The sequence below is a fragment of the Alosa sapidissima genome, chromosome 6 (assembly GCF_018492685.1).
Source record: "Alosa sapidissima isolate fAloSap1 chromosome 6, fAloSap1.pri, whole genome shotgun sequence".
NCBI classification, from domain to species: Eukaryota; Metazoa; Chordata; class Actinopteri; order Clupeiformes; family Clupeidae; genus Alosa; species Alosa sapidissima.
In genome coordinates this window covers 28,057,972-28,079,271 of record NC_055962.1, presented here as the reverse complement: position 1 = coordinate 28,079,271, position 21,300 = coordinate 28,057,972, and the positions used below count along the sequence as shown (strand labels likewise).

The window sequence follows — 21,300 nt, the reverse complement described above, 5'->3', positions numbered from 1 at the left end:
CCTTCAAGTAAGAATTGCAAACACTGGTAAGCACATTAGTGAAATAAGGAGACAAAACCGATATGTGTTACAGCAGAGCTCGCTACTGTTACACTTATTTACAATGCATTTGAAATGTTCCGTCTTTATTTAAAGGTAAAAAAAAAATACATTATTCTTAGTTTCCCTTATTCCTGAATTACCAAAAAGATAACAACCTGTGAAGGCTCCAGTTGCTATATTTTAATGTACAAAAATCTGTTCTATAAAAACACCCCCACTCAGCACACTCCAAAGAAATAACTCGCATGCTGAAATGCTTCTGTATTACCCACGTGGGCACAGCCACCTCCAGATCAGTAAAACTACCAACACTTGCTGACTGTGTACCTGAGTTGCTGCACATTTGATGAAGCAGTAACACAAGACGTTTGTTTCCTCGGCTGATTATGTGAAAGAACAATAGAGCAAATGTGTTTGCACAGGTGATTTGAATAATTTTATATACATCTACAGTCAAGGCAATATACAGGTATTTGTCAATATGACAGCATGTTGGTCTTCTCTCTTCGGAAAGAAATGACAGGAGCATTATAAAATCTCAACACAACAAAAATCTAAAACGAACATAAGCTGGCCATTAAATCAACATTGCAGATGCAAACATGTATATACTGTTTTGAATTTGCACTTTGATTGGAGCAGAAAATGCCGGTTTGAATTAAACTTTATATTAAAAACAGACTATGTCTACATAAACAGAGGATTGTGTGTGGTACCTCGCATTACTTTATAACTTAGAAATCAATGGACATATCAAAACTTGCATTTCATCACCACCAGATCTACACAGGGCACCTTGAAGTTTTTCACGTTTAAGCTTGAGGCTGGGCCAAGTGGACGATGCATAAAGTACAGCCTGGATCGAATAGTCTTTTTGTCCCTGTAATATCTAAGCATTTCCACAGGAAACCATATTTGTGAAAAAGAAAAGAAAACAAAAAAACAAAAGAAAAAAAACTCACTTACTTTCAATGTGTCCTATGTCCTTAAAACCTCAAAAGAAAAGAAAACATAGGCATACATTTAAAAATGTGTTATTGCACAATAGGCCACACTGAAGTAGCTGTCCATTCGTGCCATCATCCAGAGTGTTGCAAGTTTTAGAAATCCAAAACCACAGAGCTAGATCTGCCTTTTCATGATGCTTTAATTAAGTAAGTAATTTTTATGGGGTTTTGTGGTATGCTTAAGTCTGTTCTGAAACTAGACTTTCAAATCCAGCAGCGATGGGGCTGCTGGCTCGTGGTCAAGGGCCGGTCAAGGGTCGAGAACCATAGAGGCGGAATCCTGCTGGCCAGGAGCCTGCTGGGAGAAGTTGTCCGTTTTAGCACTGCTGTCCAAGCGAACATCTCCCTGGCTGTTCCTGATCTCAGGAGGAACGTAGCCATGGCCCGGGGGAGGGCCGCGGAAGTCCCGCTCGCCGTGTGGAGGCAGCGGCGGCATCATGCCGGGATGCGGCATTGCACCAGGAGGCATGGCTCCGGGTGGGGGCAACATGGCTCCGGGCGATGGGTGGCGTGGTGGGTAGGGGTAGTCTGGTCCATAAGCAGGTCCCATGGGTGGATAGTCGCGCATCGGTGGAGTAGGGCCTCGCACTAGAGAGAGAGAGAGAGAGAGAGAGAGAGAGAGAGAGAGAGAGAGAGCGAGAGAGAGCGCGAGAGAGAGAGAGAGAGACCATGAGACCCATGTAAGGCTTTCCTCATGATTAAGCCAACGCAGAACTTGCACTTAATGGCCACACACACACACACACTTACTGAAAGGTGGAGGAAGAGGTCCGTAGGGAGGTCCAGACATGGGACCAGGTCTGGGTCCATAACCAGGTGGTCCGAAATGTGGATCCGAAAGATGTGGTGGTGGTCCGAAGCGTGGTTCATGACCCATGGGTGCAGGGGACTTCATGGGTGGATGCCCATTGGGTCTCATCATAGGAGGAGGCAAGCCGTTGGGTGGGGCAGGCCCCATGGGAGGGCGTCCGCCTGGAGGAGGTGGCCCATGGCCCTTTGGAGGCATGATGGGACCAGGGGAGTCCCTTATCGGAGACACAAGCAAGGACCCTGGGCCCTGAGACCTGGAGATCTGTAACAAACACACATACACAGATCGTTGACAATGAGAATTCAGATCCAGGGCTTCACACTGCTGTACCCTTCTCATGGGTCCGTGCCAATTCAACACCATTTAGACATGCAGACAACGTGAGAGAAACACACCATGTAGCCCATCAGTGAGTAGAGTTAGACCTTCCCCATACAAAATCACAGTGACACCCAGTCAGTCCAGACAGTGATCTTTAAAAAAAGTAAGATTTCAACAAAGCCTCAGCCCCCACAAGCCTTTAAGTCTTTGAGCACTTGCTTGTACAATTCAGGGGGCCAGAGGCTTTAATGAACAGATAGAAAGGGTGTGTAAATATGTGATTGTATGCCATTTTCAAGCTCATTAGTTCGTCACGATTGCACAAGGGGAGTAAAAATAATCTGTGGAACACCGTCTAGCCATCAGCCTTAGACGCATGAAGCCAACCTTCGCCGATTTTATGTGGGTGCCGTGCACACCAGCCAGCCCACCCACCCACCCACCCACACACACACACACCTCCACACAGATTGCGCCCCTTGGTCCAGCCCTTCATACTCACTGCATCGGGTGTCTCTGTGGAGGCCTCGGCCTCAGCCTCTACTGGCACTGGGGCTGTTTGCTACAGGCCAAACAGCCCCCAAGGAAACAACAGGAAAGATACGCATGACTGAGTGAGCGCCCAGACTGTTTACCAAAACACAAACCAGCCCCCCCCCCCCCCCCCCCCCCTTCCAAGACCTGTCACTGACATAACTATCAGGAAACCAGTACTCACCGATCCATCAGTCGGAGACGAGGTGCGTGGAGCATACATGTCTGCAGAGAGAAAACGGGGACTTTTAGAAGGTGACGCAGGATGTGACATCACTGCTTAACATAGTAACAATGTCCATGTGATGACAGGATGGGAATAGGAAACAGGAGTGATGGGATACGCACCATGTCGAGGAGGCGGCGCGTAGCCGTGGTCGGCATAACGTCCGTGAGGATCAGAGGGGGGTCGAGGTCCTGGTAGAGAAATTTAATTTAGGATTCATGTCTTTCCGGCACAAGCCAATAACATGTTCCTTGTTTTGACTTGGGTGGCACAATTTTACCATGTCACATGCATGCACACACACACACACAGTTAAACAGACGGCACATGCACGCATCGCTAATCCCAGAAGAGACAGAACAGAAAAGCAAAGACAGGCATCAGATGTGGACGGAGAGACTGACGAAGACAGGAAGTAGGTAGAGGATAGGCCTCTCCAACCCGCTGTCATTGGTACAGAATTATAAGGAAGAGAAAGGGGACAGGGAGAAAGAAGGGACAAAAAGGGCACACAAGGAAGGAATGGCCCAGGTTCACACATGGGTTTCTATGCAACGTCACGAAAACATGCGTGCGCAACTAAGAGGCAGAAAGCAGCATAGAACAGCACAGAGCAGTGCTGTCCATGAAAAGAATAAAATGAGTTTTTGTGCTGAAAACTGCACCAATTTGAAATCACGATGGTTAGAGAATGTTCAATATGTTCAATATCCCTAACGGAATGCATGTCTTCACCAAAAATGACAAAATACGATGTTATATTAATAATGCAAATGAACAGCAAACTCTGAAATGTCTGAAATGAGATGTTATTATCATTAAGACAACAGGGGTATGCAAAAAATTCCAATTGTAGCTTACAGCAGCCGACTATTTAGGTTAAGTTTATAACGTTGTGGACGGCCACCAAGCGTCTTCTGCCTCACGGCTGCGCGCGCATCTAGTTTTGTTGGTAAACGGGAAACCCGTGTATACCGCCTCAAGTGAAAGTTGAGTAGAGAACAGAAGGGAATGAATCCTGGGAGGAATCAACAGGAAAGTGGGACAGTGGAGGTAACGAAGGGACAGAATATGGAAGAGGTGCAGCAGGGGTGACATCGTCGTGGGAAAAGGGAGGCAAGGAGGGCCGGAGGAGAGTGGAGGACTGAGGGGTCGGTGCCAAGACTCCACCGCGAGGACGGAACTCACCTAGAGGCTCGCTCCGTCGTCCCACTGGGGCGGAGGGGGGGCGGCCGGGGCCATCGATCATTGGAGGGGGGGAGGGGGCACCCCCACTTACGGGAGAGGGCCCGTACGAGTCTCCTGTTTGAACCAGATTAATCATGCAATTCAACTGCCAAACGCAACAAACACACACACACACACACACCTTGCTACTCGTAATGCCACTCCACACCATGCCAAAGTTTTGATTAAACGTGTGTGATAAAAAGAGGCAGGGAACACAAATGCAAGTACACAAAGCCCATTTACCTGGTTCGTTCTCTGCACTATCAACTAAAAACAATAACAATAATCAACTAGATTGCAACATGACATGTTTTTGCTACACCCAGGAGTGTAGCAAACAAACATCTCATACAATACAGCCATGAAAGGGTGCAAAGTAGTGCAATCAAAACACTTGAATCAAACATATCTTTACTAATGCAAAGCTTTATGAACCTCTGCATATAGAGATTGAGAATGTGTCATCATGGCAGTCTCCCATTGGTGAACGCAAAGCATTTTGGGGATCCGCGGCAATCCATGCCCATGTAAACCAATGTAAACTGCCAAACGTACCCATAATCTTGGTCACGTGTCTTAGCAATCTCTATTCATATGTGCGTGTGTATGTCTCTTGCAGGCACATGAATCTTACCTCCTCTCCTCAGCGCGTGATCAGCATGGACAGAGGCGGGCTTTGGTAGGCTCCTGTACTTCTCATGGATCTTCTCCTCCGTAACTTGCAGACTGCGTTGAAATTTGGCATTTAGTTAGGTCAGCCAAGCAGGGTGCTTCTCAGATGACCATATCACATCTCTAACACAGACACACTTATATACACACACACACACACACGGGGGGGGTACTCACCTCTGGCGGAGGCGAGCCGACTCACGTTTCTCCTCAGTCAGAGCTCGTTCAGCTGCTCGAGCGGCCAACTGTAGGCCCAAAAAGAGAGCCATTTCAGTACACAGGAAAGAAACAAAACCAAACACACTGTTCTCCTGGCATAAAATCACTCATAGGTAAAGGATAATCTCTATGGTTTCTCACAAGAGTTCTAGTTTGAACTGGTTCCAACATATCAATGAACTTATCAAATTGAATATCATTTCCTACATTCTTACCCAGTTGTCATGGGACTTCTTCTCGAGTGAGGCAATCTGTGGTTAGGAAGAAGACAATTTACATGTAAGTGAATCTTACTAGGATCTAACTAATTTAGAAAACAGTTGACCAGAACCAAGAGCTAACCAGATTCTTGTTGAACCGCTCCGTTTTCTCCATCTCCTCCTCAATCTCCTGAATGCGTCGCTTGTGGATCTCCACTTCCTCTGCTGCTTTGAGAGTCTTTTTGTCGACCTCGGACAGCTTGCTCTCCTTCTCCTTCCTGTCGAGCTCCTCCCGAGTCAACTTCCTGAGAGACGAGAGACGTGCAAGCTTAACACTACACAACACTGAAGAACGTAACCCTACAACACCATTCAATCCCACTGCTTCAATTGGTCAAAAATGCTCAACATTTTCCAAGAGTATGCTACACTGATACTGATGAGCGCCATGTTAAATGAAGACCAACTCAAACCTACACTCTGCACTTATCTAACATAAAGCAAATGGAGTCAATAGCTCCACTGCTTAACAGTAGCAGCAGAAATAGGAAAATGTGCCACTTCGGTCACTGTCGGTCAGGCTTGTGCAAAATTCCAGAATTGAATTGAAACTGGCTTTTAAATTCCAATTCAATTCTTGAATTTCACTTGCATTTCAATTGAGGTAGCAAACAGGAAGCAGAATTGCAATTCGAATTGTGCACAACCCTGCTGTCGGTGTGTTCCCGGTAGTTTAACTCACTGGTGCAAAGCGCTCTCCTTCTGCTGGTACATCTCACTCATGATCTCGAGCTTCTGCTCCAGGGTCTTGTGCTGGTTCTCCAGCTGGCTCTTGTCACTCTCCAGCTCAGAACGGTCGTGTTCAAGCTTCTGGACTTGTTCTGGAGGGACAGTTGAGAACACAACACAGAGAACAGTGTTGTCAGTGTCAATAATGGACTTAAATTCTAAGATGTTCTAACGTGTGCAGTTAAGCATTTACCCTCAAGATTCTGCCTGATCTTCTCTTCCTCGAGCAGCTTAGCCATGAAGCGGTTTCGCTCATCCTCAATAACAGAGAGAGTGGCTTTGACCTGCACATGTTGTAAATTTAGAATATTAGCACAACAATCAAACTGCCTTGGAGAGTAAAGTATTCAAAAATGATGCTCTGCTACAATGCTAGCAAAGACTTGACGCTTACCCTTGAGACATCCATCATCTGTTTGATATGAGCCCTCATTGTCTCATTCCTCTTGGCTGAAAATAAATCATGGCAATTGAAATTATGCTGACAACAATTATGGCTGGTATTGTTTACACTGCATAGTAATGCAGTAATAGTGGTTCATGGCAAAGCAACCTACCAGCGGTGGTATCGCCATTCGCCAAACCCTTGTCACCATGAGAATCGTCAGCCTCGAGAGCCTCCAGAGATCTCAGCTCAGCAATACAGTCAGTCATAATCTACGCAAGGCAGTACAGGAGAACAGGTTATTTCACATATGCCATCACTGTTGTAGGAGACCGTCTCTAGCTGTACCCCTAATAGCACCATTAGTTCTGGATGAAAACTAGCATTAGCATTAGCGTCAACCCATGGTGTAAAGAAGCATTAGCGCCAGCATGGGAACCAGCCCTCCACTAATCACTGCCGTTTTCTCCCAGAGAAACTAGCATTAGCATTAGCCACGCTTCCCTTGTTTTCTCCAAAAACGGCTGTCATTTCAATTAAGACATTTTGTTTAATCATTTAACAGTTCTGTTCATTCTTCTGTGCCATCATCTCTCTCTTGTTTCTCTTAGTATTTTACAAGTAATGAAACAGCACGCCCATATATGTTATGTGGTGAATGATTATATGGTGAAAATGAGTATTCCACCCCAAGGAAGCCAGCCTGAGTTGGCAGCCTTATCGCTAGGCAATGTGAAAAAAAACTAATAAAAAAGAATGATCAACCATTCAGATAAAACTATAGTTCAGTTGCAATCAACCAGCACTCTAAGAGGGGCAGCATGTTATCAGTGTCCATCTTGTGTTGTGTTGAGTTCACTATTAGCAACAGTCATAGATGGTGGAGATTAGGAGTTTTAAGTTACCACTTCCGCTTTAAAGTAAAACTGACTGCAGACCAACGCCAACACAAGCTGCGTGGGCTACGATTGGGAAGAGGTTTTATGACTTTCAACAAAGAACATTTCGAAATGTGTATTGAGAAAGAGAGCGACAGAGAGAGAGCGTGTCACTGTTGCAAATGTTGCCCACTAATCCCTGAGACTGAGAAATATCAGCTCTTGCAGAGAGGGCAAGGATACATCTACTTTAGCTTAACATTGGGAAGCAATCCCACTTACATCAATCTCGTTTTCCTTATGTGCCAGAGCATCTTCCAGCTCTTTCTGGGTTCTCTGGAAGACCCTGATCTTCTCATTCAGGTCTTTGTGCTTCTCTTCCCATTCCTTGAGGTCCCGTTGCAGCTACAAAGACGGAAGGAAAAGCCAGTGAGACACACACAAGGAAAATAGGAAACTATAGCAAACTATCTGCAGAAAAGGCCCTCTGCCGTCTACAGTCAACTTACAGAGTTCTTCAGCTCTTTTAATTTGTTATTTTCTTTCTCAGAGGCCTTCATCTCTGCTTTCAAGGCATCCTCTCGGAGCTTTGACTCATCCATGAGAATCTGGACCTAAAAGCACATACACAATTATTGAAAAACTGGATAACACACAAGTCACAGTAAAACACTTTAGGCAGGTGAACAGAGTGGGCAGTTGTGAGACAAACCTTTGCCAGCTCTTTCTGGTACGACGTGATGCCCTGCTGCAGTGACTCCACTGTCTGGTTGGACTTTGAAAGCTGTTGTTGTTTGATGAGAGGGACAAAGGGAGCATTCAGCATGTGCTGCACAGTTACAGGAAGTCTCGCTTTGGAGCGTTTGGACACAGACAGACTTACCGTGTCCTTCATGCCCTGCATCCTCCTTTGCTCAGCATCCAGCGTCTGGTCCTGCGTCTTCATTTTCTCTGTCAAGACTTTTTGTTTTTCATTCACTTCTTTCAACATTTTCTGAAAGGGATATCAAAATCTGATGTTATAAATGACCCCTCAACTTAATGACATCATTATTAGTACTACTGTTGTTGTTACCTTTAACTCTTTATTTTCCTGCAGTAATGATTTTTGGGATTTTTCAGAATCCTTTAGACGTTTTTCCCATTCTATTGCCTAGAAAGAGAGAATCACCGGCATGAATAAAGAAAATACTGAATGACAGTGATGTATTAGCTTGCAGAGGGGGAAAGAACCATTTTACGACATACCTGCTTTTTCAATTCAGCCATTTTGATCGCGGTCTCAGATTTTTCATTAAACATTTTCTTTATTCTTTCTGACAGTTGTTTTTCTGTTACTGGAGTGGCAAGATGCAACAAACAAATAAATATATGCATAAAAAGAAAAATCAGAGCCACAATATCATTGATAAAGTGGAGGCAAAACTCACTTTGGTATCTTCTGCTTCTTACCTACAAAACAAATACGGAACACACATTAACATCAAACAACAAAACACAACATATTTTTAAATGAAGTATACATAACCAGTTTAAAGACTCATTACAGCAAGAATGGTCTTCCAGAAAAACGCAATAAGCGTGAGAATTCCCACTGCCACTGTGACCAGTACAGGCTCCCAGGGAAGTCCGTGGAAATTTGGGCCTGGCCTCCACTCCTCGGGCAGGGTAGCTACAAGCTGGGTTGACAAAAAGGACACATACACCTTCAGGATTGGTTACAATTCATACAAGTCATTTGATGAGATCAGCAACATTTCCTCTAATCAGCCCTGAAGCAAAGATGAATGAAATAACTGCAAAGCTGAGCTTTCCACCAGCCCTACCCCCCCACCCACCCCCCACCCCCCCTCCCCACCCACACACACCTGCCTCTAAACCAGTGGTCTCCAACACGGTGCCCGCGGGATGGCTATGAGACGCCCCCAGCGAATGGAAACATATCTTTGCAAAAGTTCTGTGGCCATTCCATGTTTGTCAAATACAGTTCTTGCATGATTGTTCAAGGACTGAAAAACAATTGCTTTAGCTCACAGGCCTTTTCTCCTCCATAGGCTACTGCCGTATAATAGCGCTGAAAATTTTGTGGCATGCATGACTGAGCAGGACTGCATGACCTTTTTTGTCAGATCATGGAGAGATTTCAGGTGTGCAAAGGAGTTTTCATATGTTAGGGTGGTATGGGCGATTACTATTGAAATGAAAAACCGAATTGTCCACTGAAATCAGGATTTAAACAACCCCTGAATTCATAATGGTGGGTGGGTATAAATTGGGTACAAATTGTAACCCAAATTATTAATTGCACAAAAATATTGTTTTTTTGTTAAAAAAAAAAAATTGGATTAGATTCCCCATGCAAACTTTGAAATGAACAAACTGAACAAAAATGTTGGTAGTGTTGCATAGGCTATTGATATTAAAGTTGAAAATACAGTTGCTTAATATATAAAGACTTATAGGCCTACACAATATTGATAATTGAAAAGTAAAATTCACATAGGCCTATAGGAGGACTACCCTCGCAAAAAAGGGGTGAGGGTATGTTTGTTTCAAATGAGTAGCCCTCCATATGATTTCGGGTCTTCAGGTAGCCCTCATTCCCAAAAAAGTTGGAGACCCCTGCTCTAAACCTTTCAAAACGCTTGAGCTGATAAAACCCTGTTCCACAACTCTGTCTCTTCAAACTGGACTTTTACCCCTGCATGTTTGCAACAGGAATGCACTATAGGCCACCAACCAACAATATTAGTAACTGTGGATTAGACCCTGTAGCCTTCAAATGCTGCTTTGTTACCGCGGGCTTCATCATACTTGTACAGGATTTAGTGTGCACCATATTGCACCACAAAAACCCCGTCTCACCAAGCTATATAAGGAGGAAAGTAAATACACCAGCCTTTGAAGGATTACAAAATAACAAACACAGATAATACACTCACCAAGCTGTTTCTGGTGTTCTTAGATAACACAGAATGCATGCTCCACGGGATGAGGAAATTGAAAACGTAACTTACCGTTAGCTAACGTTAAATGAGAATGGGCTAAGAATTTGCGATCAGAGTTTGCGACATCAGACGCCATTGTCCGTCGGCCATTGTACAGTTAAATGAAATAATTCGGCATCTAATTCTGCAATATCAACAAAGCAACCCAATTCATTAACTAACGTTAGCAACTGAGCAGAGCACTAGTCTCATGTTTTCACTTAGCTAGCTAAATTACAGCTTGTTAACCCTGTAGGAGAGGGTAGCTAACTTGGTCAAACTAACAGACACCGCATTACACCTACTCCTACAATTAACGTGAACGATACCGGTACTATAACACCAAAACGTAGCTTATTGTTAATCGGTAGCAAGGGCATACTTACATCTTTCAGTCCTGATAGAAATACCACGTAAAATGCTGCCAACTCTTCCAGTCCAGGTAAAAGAGAGGCAACACTTCCCTCCACAGCCATAGCTAACGTTCCCGTTATCCGATGTGGCAGCTAAACTCAGCAACTTAGACTATCAGCTTGCTACCATAAGCAAAATCGTTTTGACACTGCCAAATGTTGAAGTTAATTTCCTTCCCCTACCAGTATTGCGGTACAATGCGGAGAATACTGTACATCTGATGCCAAATATTTGCAAAAGCCGATAGACGTTAACGTCAGCTACCAAGCTAACAGCAAAATGTCAAACTAGCATGTTAGCCAGCAAGCTACAAAACAACACATCAGACTCTAACACCAGGCTATCAAAATCATCTATATACTTGAATTTAGCTGTATACTTCTAGTAATACAATGATCGTTTCCGTTGAGTGTCAGTCAATAAGCGAATGTTCTGATGTGACAAACAACAGTGCTGCAACTGGATACACTGAACTTCAGCCTACTCTCTTGAACACGTCAACAATCTTTAACCCCGCTTTAACCTCACTAGCCTTTCACGTCACATAACGCGCGACAGGGACTTTGCTGCCTATGGATTAAAAATAGTATTCAAAGTAGCCTCAAATTCCAATGACAGTGTGCACAGTATGAGCATAGTATAATTTATTTCCATTGAGTAGGCAGTGTATTTTCATTCATAACATCAAAGCCATCACAGCACATTAAAACTACTACAGCTGATAATATACACAGGGCAATTTTGCCAATATTGTGGGGAAATTTCCTGACTATTATAATTCTGCCATGTTTCCATTGATACTGTTCAACGTTATTCTTTCTTCCTGATGCCCTTTAATCATCAGTAAGCAAACGATCATGACCATCCAATCAGAACACAAGCAACCAGACATAGCACAAAAAGTAGCCATATATTTTTTCACACAAACATATGGGTATTTGTGGGCGTTTGAGGGCGTTTTTGGGAGGTTACCAGATACACCATGCTTTTGGAGGTGCAAACAAACGCTGCATCGCCATTGAGATCACATAATAAGTATAAGTATAAGTATAAACACTTTTTTGATCCCGTGAGGGAAATTTGGTCTCTGCATTTAACCCAATCGGTGAATTAGTGAAACACAAACAGCACACAGTGAACACACAGTGAGGTGAAGCACACACTAATCCCGGCGCAGTGAGCTACAATGGCAGCGCTCGGGGAGCAGTGACGGGTTAGGTGCCTTGCTCAAGGGCACTTCAGCCGCGGCCCACTGGTCGGGGCTCGAACCGGCAACCCTCCGGTGATGTATTGCTATTGTCTATCCAAAGTAAAATGCCTTTTTCGAAGTTAACTGAGGGTCAAATCAACCAAAACTCTGATTGTTTGTACCTCCAAGTGGTGTGTGACGTAGGTCTGTGACGCGAGTTTGTGTGAAAAAATATAATCAAGAAACCACAAACCATGAATTTCACTCACCATTTCGGCATACTGTCCAATATACTGCCAATATTGAGAAATAAACTGTAGAGTGCTCCGCATTTCAGCAAAAACTGACGTGGAACTGGTATCACTTTTAGGTCCGTCTTCCTGGAAATCTGAAACGTGGCGGTCAATTGAACCTACAAATGTTTGCACAGAAATAGCTATTTAACCTACATTTTAACCAGAAGCAACATCATACAATTTCAAAGGGTCTAGTCACCAACCTGAGGGCGGACGTTCCACCTCCCATGGTACGCCAAATTCCACATCCAAAGGATTTTCCAAAATAGCCTGTGGACCTATCTGGATTTCGTCTGGTTCCTTGGGGCTTGCCTGGCTGTCTTTGTTTCTATGGCCCCCATCCTCCTCAATGTCCAAGTCTGGACTGTGAGGCAGGTTGCCATGGGTGCTTGGTTCTGATGTGTGTTGGTGTTCCACTTTACCAATGTCATTGGGTTCATCAGGTTCCGTCACAGTGAAGTTGTTCACAGAGTCTTCCACAACCTCGTGCAGATCTGCTTCCTCTGCAAAAAAAACACACTCACAATCAGCTGGTGACATTTATACACTTATGATACTGTTCATATGCATGCAGACAGATGCATGCTTGCACCCCCCCACCCCAAACACACATACATACATGCATGCATGCACAAACACACACACACATACACAATAACACACTCCTAACCTTTGACACATTGGACATGGTTCATTTTTAGGATACACAGGAATTATAAAATGAAAATGAAAATAAATGTGTAACGTCAGTAGCAGGACGGTTAATATCTTTAGGATAATGTGTATATATCTAACCTGTGACAGGTTCATGCTTAGCGACCAGCGGCACACTGTCGCTCACTGTGGAGTACTTCTGTCTCAAGGTGAATGCCAGCTCCTGGAAGTCATCCAGAATGGCAGCCTCTTCGTCAAACATGCTAGCTTCCATCTCCTTCTGGTTTCTGTGTTCTCGGCTGTCCAACATCTTTTCGATCTCGTCCAGGATGGAGGTCTCAGAAGCCTCAAGAATAGCCTCTAGGGTCCTCTCAATGTCCTCGCTGCTGTCTGTCGGAGATAACCTGACAGACTTCAGCTCCTGCTCGAGATCCTGAAACATGGCCTCAATCCGGATCAAGTGTTTCAAACTTAGAAATTTCTGGAAACGTTCCATTTCTTGGTCTTTGAAGTGGTCCCTGATCAGAGTTAATCTGAGAACACTGTCACTGTATTCTGGCTCATTTGGAACAGTAGTGGAACTCTCAGGATCTGTAGTGTCAGTTATGTTTTCTGCATCAATCATACTACTTGATGATTCATCACTGGTTATGTTTTCTGCATCACTACTACTTGATGATTCATCAGTGGATGGTACTTCTGTAGTTCTGGCGTCCGGCTCTACAGGGCTGGGAGCCGGTGGTGACAGCACAGCGTCTGGCACGGCTTCAGCTTCCACAGCCTCGCGGGTCAAGTCCCCTTTCTCACCTTCCTCCTGTGTGTCGGCAAAGTTTGACAGCATAGCGTTCTCATCTTCAAGTAATTCTTCATGATACGGATCTTCTTCCAGATCTTTTGGTTCCTCTTTGTCTTCAGTTTGGAGATGTGCAGGTTCAGTGGCCCAAGAATCAACAATACCAGTTAATTCCTTTTTAGCCGTGGCTATCTGCTCTATGGTTTCGCTGTCATATTTGAGCTCTGTAATTTTATCTTCAGATTGGTGATGTGCAGGTTCAGTTGCCCAAGAATCAACAATACCAGTTAATTCCTTTTTAGCCTTGGCTATCTGCTCTGTGGTTTCGCTGTCATATTTGAGCTCTGTAATTTTATCTTCAGATTGGTGATGTGCAGGTTCAGTTGCCCAAGAATCAACAATACCAGTTAATTCCTTTTTAGCCTTGGCTATCTGCTCTGTGGTTTCGCTGTCGTATTTGAGCTCTGTAATTTTATCTTCAGATTGGTGATGTGCAGGTTCAGTTGCCCAAGAATCAACAACACCAGTTAATTCCTTTTTAGCCTTGGCTATCTGCTCTGTGGTTTCGCTGTCATATTTGAGCTCTGTAATTTGATTAGAACTTTTAGCCTCTCCTGAACCCTCTGAAGGTACATCCTTGGGCTGCTCAGGTGACTGAGTGGGGCCAGTTGTCTCATCGTCTTCCATTTCATCATCTTGAGAAAATGGTCCCTCTTCCCCAAAAAGGGATTCACCACCTTCTTCAAAGATCAAGTCATCATTCAGTGGTTTTTCATCTCCTGGTATATCTGGCTTGGGGACTTCAGCATCAACCAGAGATCGATCTTTTGGTTCCGCTTCATTTTCAGATGGGTGGTGTACATGCTTAATGCCCCTAGAATCAACAATACCTGTTAACTCTTTTTTAGCCTTGGTTAACTGTTCAATGATTTTTCGTTTTACCTCTGTAACCTTATCCTGATCAGAACTTTTAGCCTCTGTTGAATTCTCTGAAGGTGCCTCACTGGGCTGCATAGGTGATTGAATGAATGCAGTTTTCTCATCTTCTTCCAATTTATCATCATCTTGAGAAGACGGTGCCTCCTCAGTCAACTGATCAAGTGAGTCTTCCCCAAAAATGGATTCACCTCCTTCTTCAAAGATCAAGTCATCGTCCAATGGTTCAGCATCACCTGGAACATCGGGGTTAGGATCCTCTGGATCAAGTGGAGAACCATCTTTTGGTTCCTTTTCATCCTCGAATAATTGGTGTACATGCTCAGTGCTCCAAGAATCAACAATACCATTTAACTCCTTTTTCGCTTTGGCTATCTGTTCAGTGCTTTCTATGTCTGGTTTCAGCACTGTAACCTTATCAGAACTTTCAGCCTCTGCTGAATTCTCTGAGTGAACATCGGTATCATCCTTTGGGTTCTCTTCCTCGTCCTGCTCTGCCATAGATGTTTCAGATGTATTGGCCGCCTCCTCATCATCTGAAAAAGACGTGTCGCTGGGACCCAGTGACAGTTCCTCCGGATCAGGCTCCCTCAGAAAGTGCTCACTTTCCTCCTCCACGATGTCACCCCGGTCTCTCTCTGGTGGCGTGTCATCTTGAGATGACACCACTTCTTCTGTTACTGTCGGTGTGTCTTCGATTTCAGTAGATTCAACAGATGCATCCTCACTCGCCACTTGCGACTCAGAATAGCTCAACAACTGGTCTATATTGTAACTTTCAAACTTATCCAGGCCAGAATCAAAACAAACAAAATCCGTTTCCTAGAATAAGAGAGGTCAGAATGTTACAACTAGTTGCCATGCACACAGAAAATGCAACACAACTGAAAACTGAAAGCATTTGAGCACATTGCATCATCCACCATACCTCAGCAGAAACTTCTATTTCCTTTTCAGTGTATATGTGGTTAATGGTGAGCAGCTCCTTAGGGAAATAGCCAAAACGACTACCCACCTATGGAACACAAAATCCAGATATATGAGAAGAAAACACAACCATGTTCTTAGACATATCAACCCTGACTAGTGGTATTGATAACTTTTTAAGTAATTTTTATTAACACAAATTCAACATCGACTGTGGAGAGCAATACCAATTTAGCTAAAACATAATGCATTGCAAAACTCTGCGAAAGGCATTTGAAACAGCAAAACTTGCAACAAGCTAAGAGGTAATGATTAACTTATACTTACACTTCCTGCCCACACATCCGACCTCTGTCCTGAGAGTTTATAGTACACATATATTGTCTCCCCCTTTTTGAAAGATAGGAACCTACAGTCCGGTCCGGAAAAGTCATTTGAGGCTTTCCCCCGACATAGAAGCACTGAAGAAAGAAAACATTCGGAGGTTGACACAATAATGTTCCAGATCACTGACGAAAATTAACCATCCAGTGTAAGGTAAGTAACATGTTGATGACAACTTGTTTATGGTTATGGGATTTTGCAGACTCCTTATGTCTCTGTAAACTAACGTTAAGGCCAACGCCGCATCAAGTGAAAATGACAACGTATTTATCAAATACATCTGTGCAAACTGGAGGCAACGACACCTAAATGAAAACATAACTACATTTTCCCTGTTGAAAGATGTCTTGAGAGCGACATACTTTCTAGAAGGCCTTTGCTTCTTGGAGCATGATGGTAACGACCCCACCAGCATGTACCGTGCCGGACAGTAACCTCAGGTTTATGGACTTAGTCGGGAATGAAACAATATTTAGACGTCGGGTTATATACATCTACTCAAACGACTAGCTAACGCTGTGAAACATGGTAACCTTAGCCAACATGCTACTTTGTTACCCAACTACTCTGTCAACTAAGCCCGTTTGCCCTCCTGGTTAACGATTGCCTAGGACACATCACAGGTGAGCCGTGTGTGTAAATAGCAACGTCAGCTACCTGAACCACGGCGAAAAATTAAGCTTATCTGGCTAACGTAACAGCAGAGCTTGCAACAGCTAATGTTAGTTAGCAAGCATGCTAACGAAATAGCTTGCGAACTTCCAAGTGTCCCTGCTAGCTAACGAGCGACTACGACATTGGATTCCAAATAAATGTTAACGTTTTGTCACGGTCTCTTTTTTACACAACTAGCGTTATTACTGTGGTGAAAGTGCATATCAGCTGTAATACCCACAAGTCAAAAGTTATTCGGTAACCTGACCTAGAAGGGCTCATCTAGAACTAGGATAAGATAAGGTGGGGGGGATAACGTTGGCTAGATTTCCAACCGGTGTTGTTTTGGATTCCAAAGTTTACGGCACGCGACAGGAAATACTCACTACTGCATTCGTCGTCGGCACATCGTTTGAAGTCCGAAAACCTTCTATCAAGACTGACATGTGAAATAAATATTAGGAATAAAATAAAGGAAAATAACTGTGAAACGACTGTAGCCATAGTGGTTGGCTTGACTATGGCTGGATTCTGCCTGAGCATGGGCAGATCTAGTCGACACGTCAGCAAATCCGCATAACTAGCGGATAGTATGCAGGATGTTCCTGGAGCGTGGAATCAAATAACAAAAACGTACAGATCATTTAAAGTGGTACTACCATGATATTACACTAATCGTTCACTGTAATAATGTCCGCTTCTTGTCTTTATTATTGTCCCTGAGAAATAAATAAAGTTTTCTGAATAGCAATGAATTTACTTTTGAGTTTAATTTTCTATTTTACATCATGCCTGTAGGTGAATATTACAGATTAAATTGTATAGTTAAACATCTTTTTCAAAAGGCATTATGTATTTGTCTATCCCAACTTTGTAGCCTACTTCAGATGCTGTTGTCCTGCCCTGTTGCTATAGTGACTCCAATATTTTAACATCCATGCCACAACAATCAACACCCCAGCACCATGATAACAGTCCAAGACCATCCATATTCTGCCTAATTCCCCATCGGATAGGCTATTCAAAATTATGAATAAACGTTTTGTTTATTGATACTGCAGATCATTTCCAATCAATGCATACAGTCAATTTCTATTCTTTACCATGTGGTTCAGTGATATAACAGGCCTTCAGGACCTTATCAATACCAATATATAGGCTAAGTGTCTAGATGAGTGTTTCCCAAACTTTTTTCCTTGAAGGCCCCCTTGCTTGTGTCTAAGACAAGCCAGGGCACCCTACCCAAACACCTACCCGCATACACACACAAAAAGAATAAAGTGATTAATTACAAACTTATAAGTTCAGATATCAGAGGTAATAAATAGCTACATGAATTGAAATGTGAAACAAAATTATATTTTCATTTGGATTATACAGAATTTGGATTATCCATTTGGGTGTGTTGGGATTTTATACATTTAATGTGCGCAAATATCATTTTGGTAACCTTACGACCTCAGCCCAGGCAGCATTGTGCGGACCCCCTGCAATCTCTGGCGACCCCTAGTGGGGTCTGTGGACCTCAGGTTGGAAACCACTGGTCTAGATAACCAGAGTAGTAAGGAGCTTTGCAGTTTAGCAGGTTATGGTGTAGCTTCATTCCTGTCATGCCAATCAAAAGGTGAATGTGAATCCAGACACTGTAAACATACCACTGCTGGAGCCAGTGGGCTTGATCCGCTGCTTGCTTAGGGCCACTGGGGACGAGCGACTGAGGTACTCCACACTGCTGCTGTGCACTGGGGAGAAACGCACAGGCACCTGCAGGGACGACCCCTGGGCCGCAAGGCCCTCGTGCACTGAGCAATCAAACACACTCTGTAACAGAGGCGGATGCTGCAGGTGAGAGAGGTGGAAGGACGAGTTCACCTGGGAGAGGACAGTTAGTTGGAGAGGTCAAACCGTGAGTGAGAGAGAGAGAAACAAAGAGTGGTGGAAGAGAAAAAAAGAAAGCAAAAGTAGCAGGAGCTCAAAGGAGGAAAAGGTCATGGGATTTTCATATTTTCCATTCTGTCTGAACGGCAATCTGAAAGGTTCCCACAAGCCTTATCTTTTTTTAAACATCTATCAAGGTTTATCCATCAACAGCCATTTCCAGAACCATATCCAGTCCATAAACATACTGGCAGCAGTGTGACATGTAGACTCACTGGGGAGGGGTTGCATATCTCAAAGTGCTTCTCCTGGGAGCAGTCAAAAGCCACAGTCCCAAACTCCAGCAGCCTAGAGCTCTCCTTCTCCCCTGGGGTGCTTGTCTCTAGGTAAGTGTTCCGGAACATCGCTAGAGAGAAAAGATCCACACAAATTACGCAAAACAAACCATATGCATGTTGTTGATTCAAGGTCCAATGGTCTCACTCCACAGATAGGGGTGAGACCATCTTGATTGCCACGAAGCTGTGAGTTATTGTTTAGCATGTTTTTGGTAGCAACGAGATTTACACTGTGTCTACAATGTAATAATAAGAGTTGTGACAATTCATGAGAAGAAATATAAAACACACACAAGTGTAATAACGTAAGATTTTGCTCGATTGAACTGAGTACTTACACATGCCCAGTAAGAGCATAGAGCAGCTCTTTTCTCCCTGGTCCCCAAAGGCACAGCTGGCCTTCAACTGGTACACGCACACCTCTAGGGGGCGCAAGAGAACCGTGACTTGAGCCTCCTTACCTGGGGCCAGAACTCCACTCTCTGAAGAGAGCTGAACCGGGATGCCCAGTTCCCAATGTGCACCTGTACGCAACTCACTGGTAGAGAGAGAGAGAGAGAGAGAGAGAGAGAGAGAGAGAGGACAGAAAGCTATTTAAACCTCAGAACACACACAAAACAAGGCTACACAAGGGAGGGGTGTTGTGTCATTACACAGGAAAAATTTAATTTGAAATAAAAAAAAATATATATATTTTTTTTCATGACGTGACAAAATAGTATGTTTTAACAGGACAGCAGGTATACGGGTAAGGGGATGTATTCAACTACTGCTTTTCTCATAATTCTGTAGGACTGTAATCATAAGTGAGAGAGGAAACACTTTTATCTGCAGTATACTAGCTATTGCTGAGCCCACCTAATGTTCCAGTTATTTCCTCAACACCCTATTGAGAGTCATCTCTTCATACCTGGCATCATGGAAGGTAAAGGTGGTCTGGTCGCCGTGGTGGGCAGCACAAGAGGGCAGCTGCACTCGCTCAGTAAGCTCATGGACGAAACAGGGTACGGTGGCCTGGAGGGATACCTGGAATGTGTCCTCTTTGCCCTGGAACTCAGTTGTGTCCAGGTACTTATACTGACAAAGATAGATGAGAGATGAATGCAAAGAATATAAAATCAACACCAATACTATGTGCGCTACAATGTCTCTGCACATCCTTAATATGACTTAGGGCTGTATTTTGCACCCTGGCGCATGGCGTAAAACTCGTTTTCCACCCGTGCAAAGTTTAATTCCTTATTTTGCATGTTTATTTTTTTAAACAATGCGCCCAGAGGTGTGGCAATTAACAACTTAGGGAGTGGCTTAGCGCATTGTCTAAAAATCGCTATTGTACACCTGGTCAGAAGTCTATGGCGAGTTGTTTATATGTTATTTTAAGAGCGCATTGTCAACAGTCATATTGGCAGGTGCACAACGCACCATCCTTCTATCATCCATGAACGCACACCAGCGCACGTCAATGCAAAATATTACAAATTGCACGATTACAATGGGAAACAAAATTAGAATAAAGATATTACGAAATACTGTACATCTCATGATGAGTAGTTATTCACCATCATTTGCAAATTGGTAATGACGGTTAAAAGTGATAAGGGGAGAGGCGAGAGACACGTATGGAGCACAGCTGAAGACGCACTGTCACGAGAAATAAGCAACTCCTCTGCAGGATAAATTATTTTTTATTCAGTCATTTGAGCAATATTAGGGTAAGTGCGCAACTGCCAACACTCATGTATCTTATCCATGTTAAAATAAATAACAATTATAATTTCATAAAATCTAATTATTAATGATAAAGGTAATGGTAAATAATAATGATAAATTCTGTCTTATCACCCATAAACCCTTGCAGAAGAACCTCACCCGCTCAGGTGGCCTGAAGGAGACAGGCAAGGACAAAGATGTCCCTGGGCTGAGGGTGATGACCTGGGGAAGGAGCGCGTTGAAGGACTCAGTGACGGTGGCCTGGAAGGGCCACTTCTGCAGCTTGCTGTCCACGTTGTTCCAGGGGAGGGTCTTGGTGAAATCCCCGCCCAGTTCCCTGCTCTCCCACACGGGCTGTGCCCAAGTGTCCCCTCCAAGGAAGCAGCTACGCTGGGACAAGCTCCAACTCTGCAGCTCAGCGGAGCTCTGGTGGGTGGAGGCCTGCTGCTACAGAGACACACACACACACACACAAACACACAACACACAACACACACACACACACACACACACACAGATGAATACACAAGACACACACACCCACACACCCACACACCCACACACGTACACGTACACACACAAACACACAGATGAATAAACAAGACACATACACACACACACACACACACACACACACACACATACACACACAGATGAATACACAAGACACACAGCATCATTCTCCTTTTACCTGACTTACTATGTGTTCTTAAATCCTAAAATAAAGATATCTGAACTGAAATAAATATGGGGATAGTGCTGATGGTGATTTTAATGTCTTGTAATACCCACTGAATGTGATGACAATCAAATGAAATTCACA

The 21,300-nt window shown here is 43.8% G+C and overlaps 1 protein-coding gene and 1 long non-coding RNA gene across 8 annotated transcripts in view; one reads left to right on the top strand and one right to left on the bottom strand.

Moving 5' to 3' along the window:
• Positions 1-104: 104 nt before the first annotated feature.
• Positions 105-21,300, bottom strand: part of mia3 (MIA SH3 domain ER export factor 3) — a 28,515-nt gene continuing 7,319 nt past the window's right edge. For 2 of the 7 annotated variants that reach the window (XM_042094209.1, XM_042094213.1), the window contains 32 exons: positions 20,637-20,924; positions 19,675-19,841; positions 19,103-19,302; positions 18,702-18,832; positions 18,204-18,420; positions 15,838-15,971; positions 15,512-15,598; positions 12,996-15,405; positions 12,404-12,703; positions 12,174-12,316; positions 8,862-8,993; positions 8,745-8,766; positions 8,563-8,651; positions 8,390-8,467; positions 8,198-8,308; positions 8,027-8,098; positions 7,824-7,928; positions 7,597-7,719; positions 6,609-6,708; positions 6,446-6,501; positions 6,245-6,335; positions 6,005-6,143; positions 5,405-5,567; positions 5,278-5,313; positions 5,021-5,088; positions 4,806-4,897; positions 4,130-4,243; positions 3,064-3,132; positions 2,900-2,940; positions 2,684-2,743; positions 1,800-2,121; positions 105-1,637 (listed from right to left, as the gene is read on the bottom strand). In XM_042094209.1, the coding sequence (XP_041950143.1) occupies positions 1,300-1,637; positions 1,800-2,121; positions 2,684-2,743; positions 2,900-2,940; positions 3,064-3,132; positions 4,130-4,243; positions 4,806-4,897; positions 5,021-5,088; positions 5,278-5,313; positions 5,405-5,567; positions 6,005-6,143; positions 6,245-6,335; positions 6,446-6,501; positions 6,609-6,708; positions 7,597-7,719; positions 7,824-7,928; positions 8,027-8,098; positions 8,198-8,308; positions 8,390-8,467; positions 8,563-8,651; positions 8,745-8,766; positions 8,862-8,993; positions 12,174-12,316; positions 12,404-12,703; positions 12,996-15,405; positions 15,512-15,598; positions 15,838-15,971; positions 18,204-18,420; positions 18,702-18,832; positions 19,103-19,302; positions 19,675-19,841; positions 20,637-20,924 (6,498 nt within the window). In that variant the 3' untranslated portion in view covers positions 105-1,299. The remainder of the gene's footprint in view (positions 1,638-1,799; positions 2,122-2,683; positions 2,744-2,899; positions 2,941-3,063; positions 3,133-4,129; positions 4,244-4,805; positions 4,898-5,020; positions 5,089-5,277; positions 5,314-5,404; positions 5,568-6,004; positions 6,144-6,244; positions 6,336-6,445; positions 6,502-6,608; positions 6,709-7,596; positions 7,720-7,823; positions 7,929-8,026; positions 8,099-8,197; positions 8,309-8,389; positions 8,468-8,562; positions 8,652-8,744; positions 8,767-8,861; positions 8,994-12,173; positions 12,317-12,403; positions 12,704-12,995; positions 15,406-15,511; positions 15,599-15,837; positions 15,972-18,203; positions 18,421-18,701; positions 18,833-19,102; positions 19,303-19,674; positions 19,842-20,636; positions 20,925-21,300) is intronic. The other 5 variants (XM_042094215.1, XM_042094211.1, XM_042094214.1 and 2 more) reach the window with 5 other exon arrangements.
• Positions 15,885-20,993, top strand: LOC121710979. The gene is made up of 2 exons (XR_006032200.1): positions 15,885-16,047; positions 20,626-20,993. It is a non-coding gene; the product is annotated as an uncharacterized LOC121710979 (long non-coding RNA).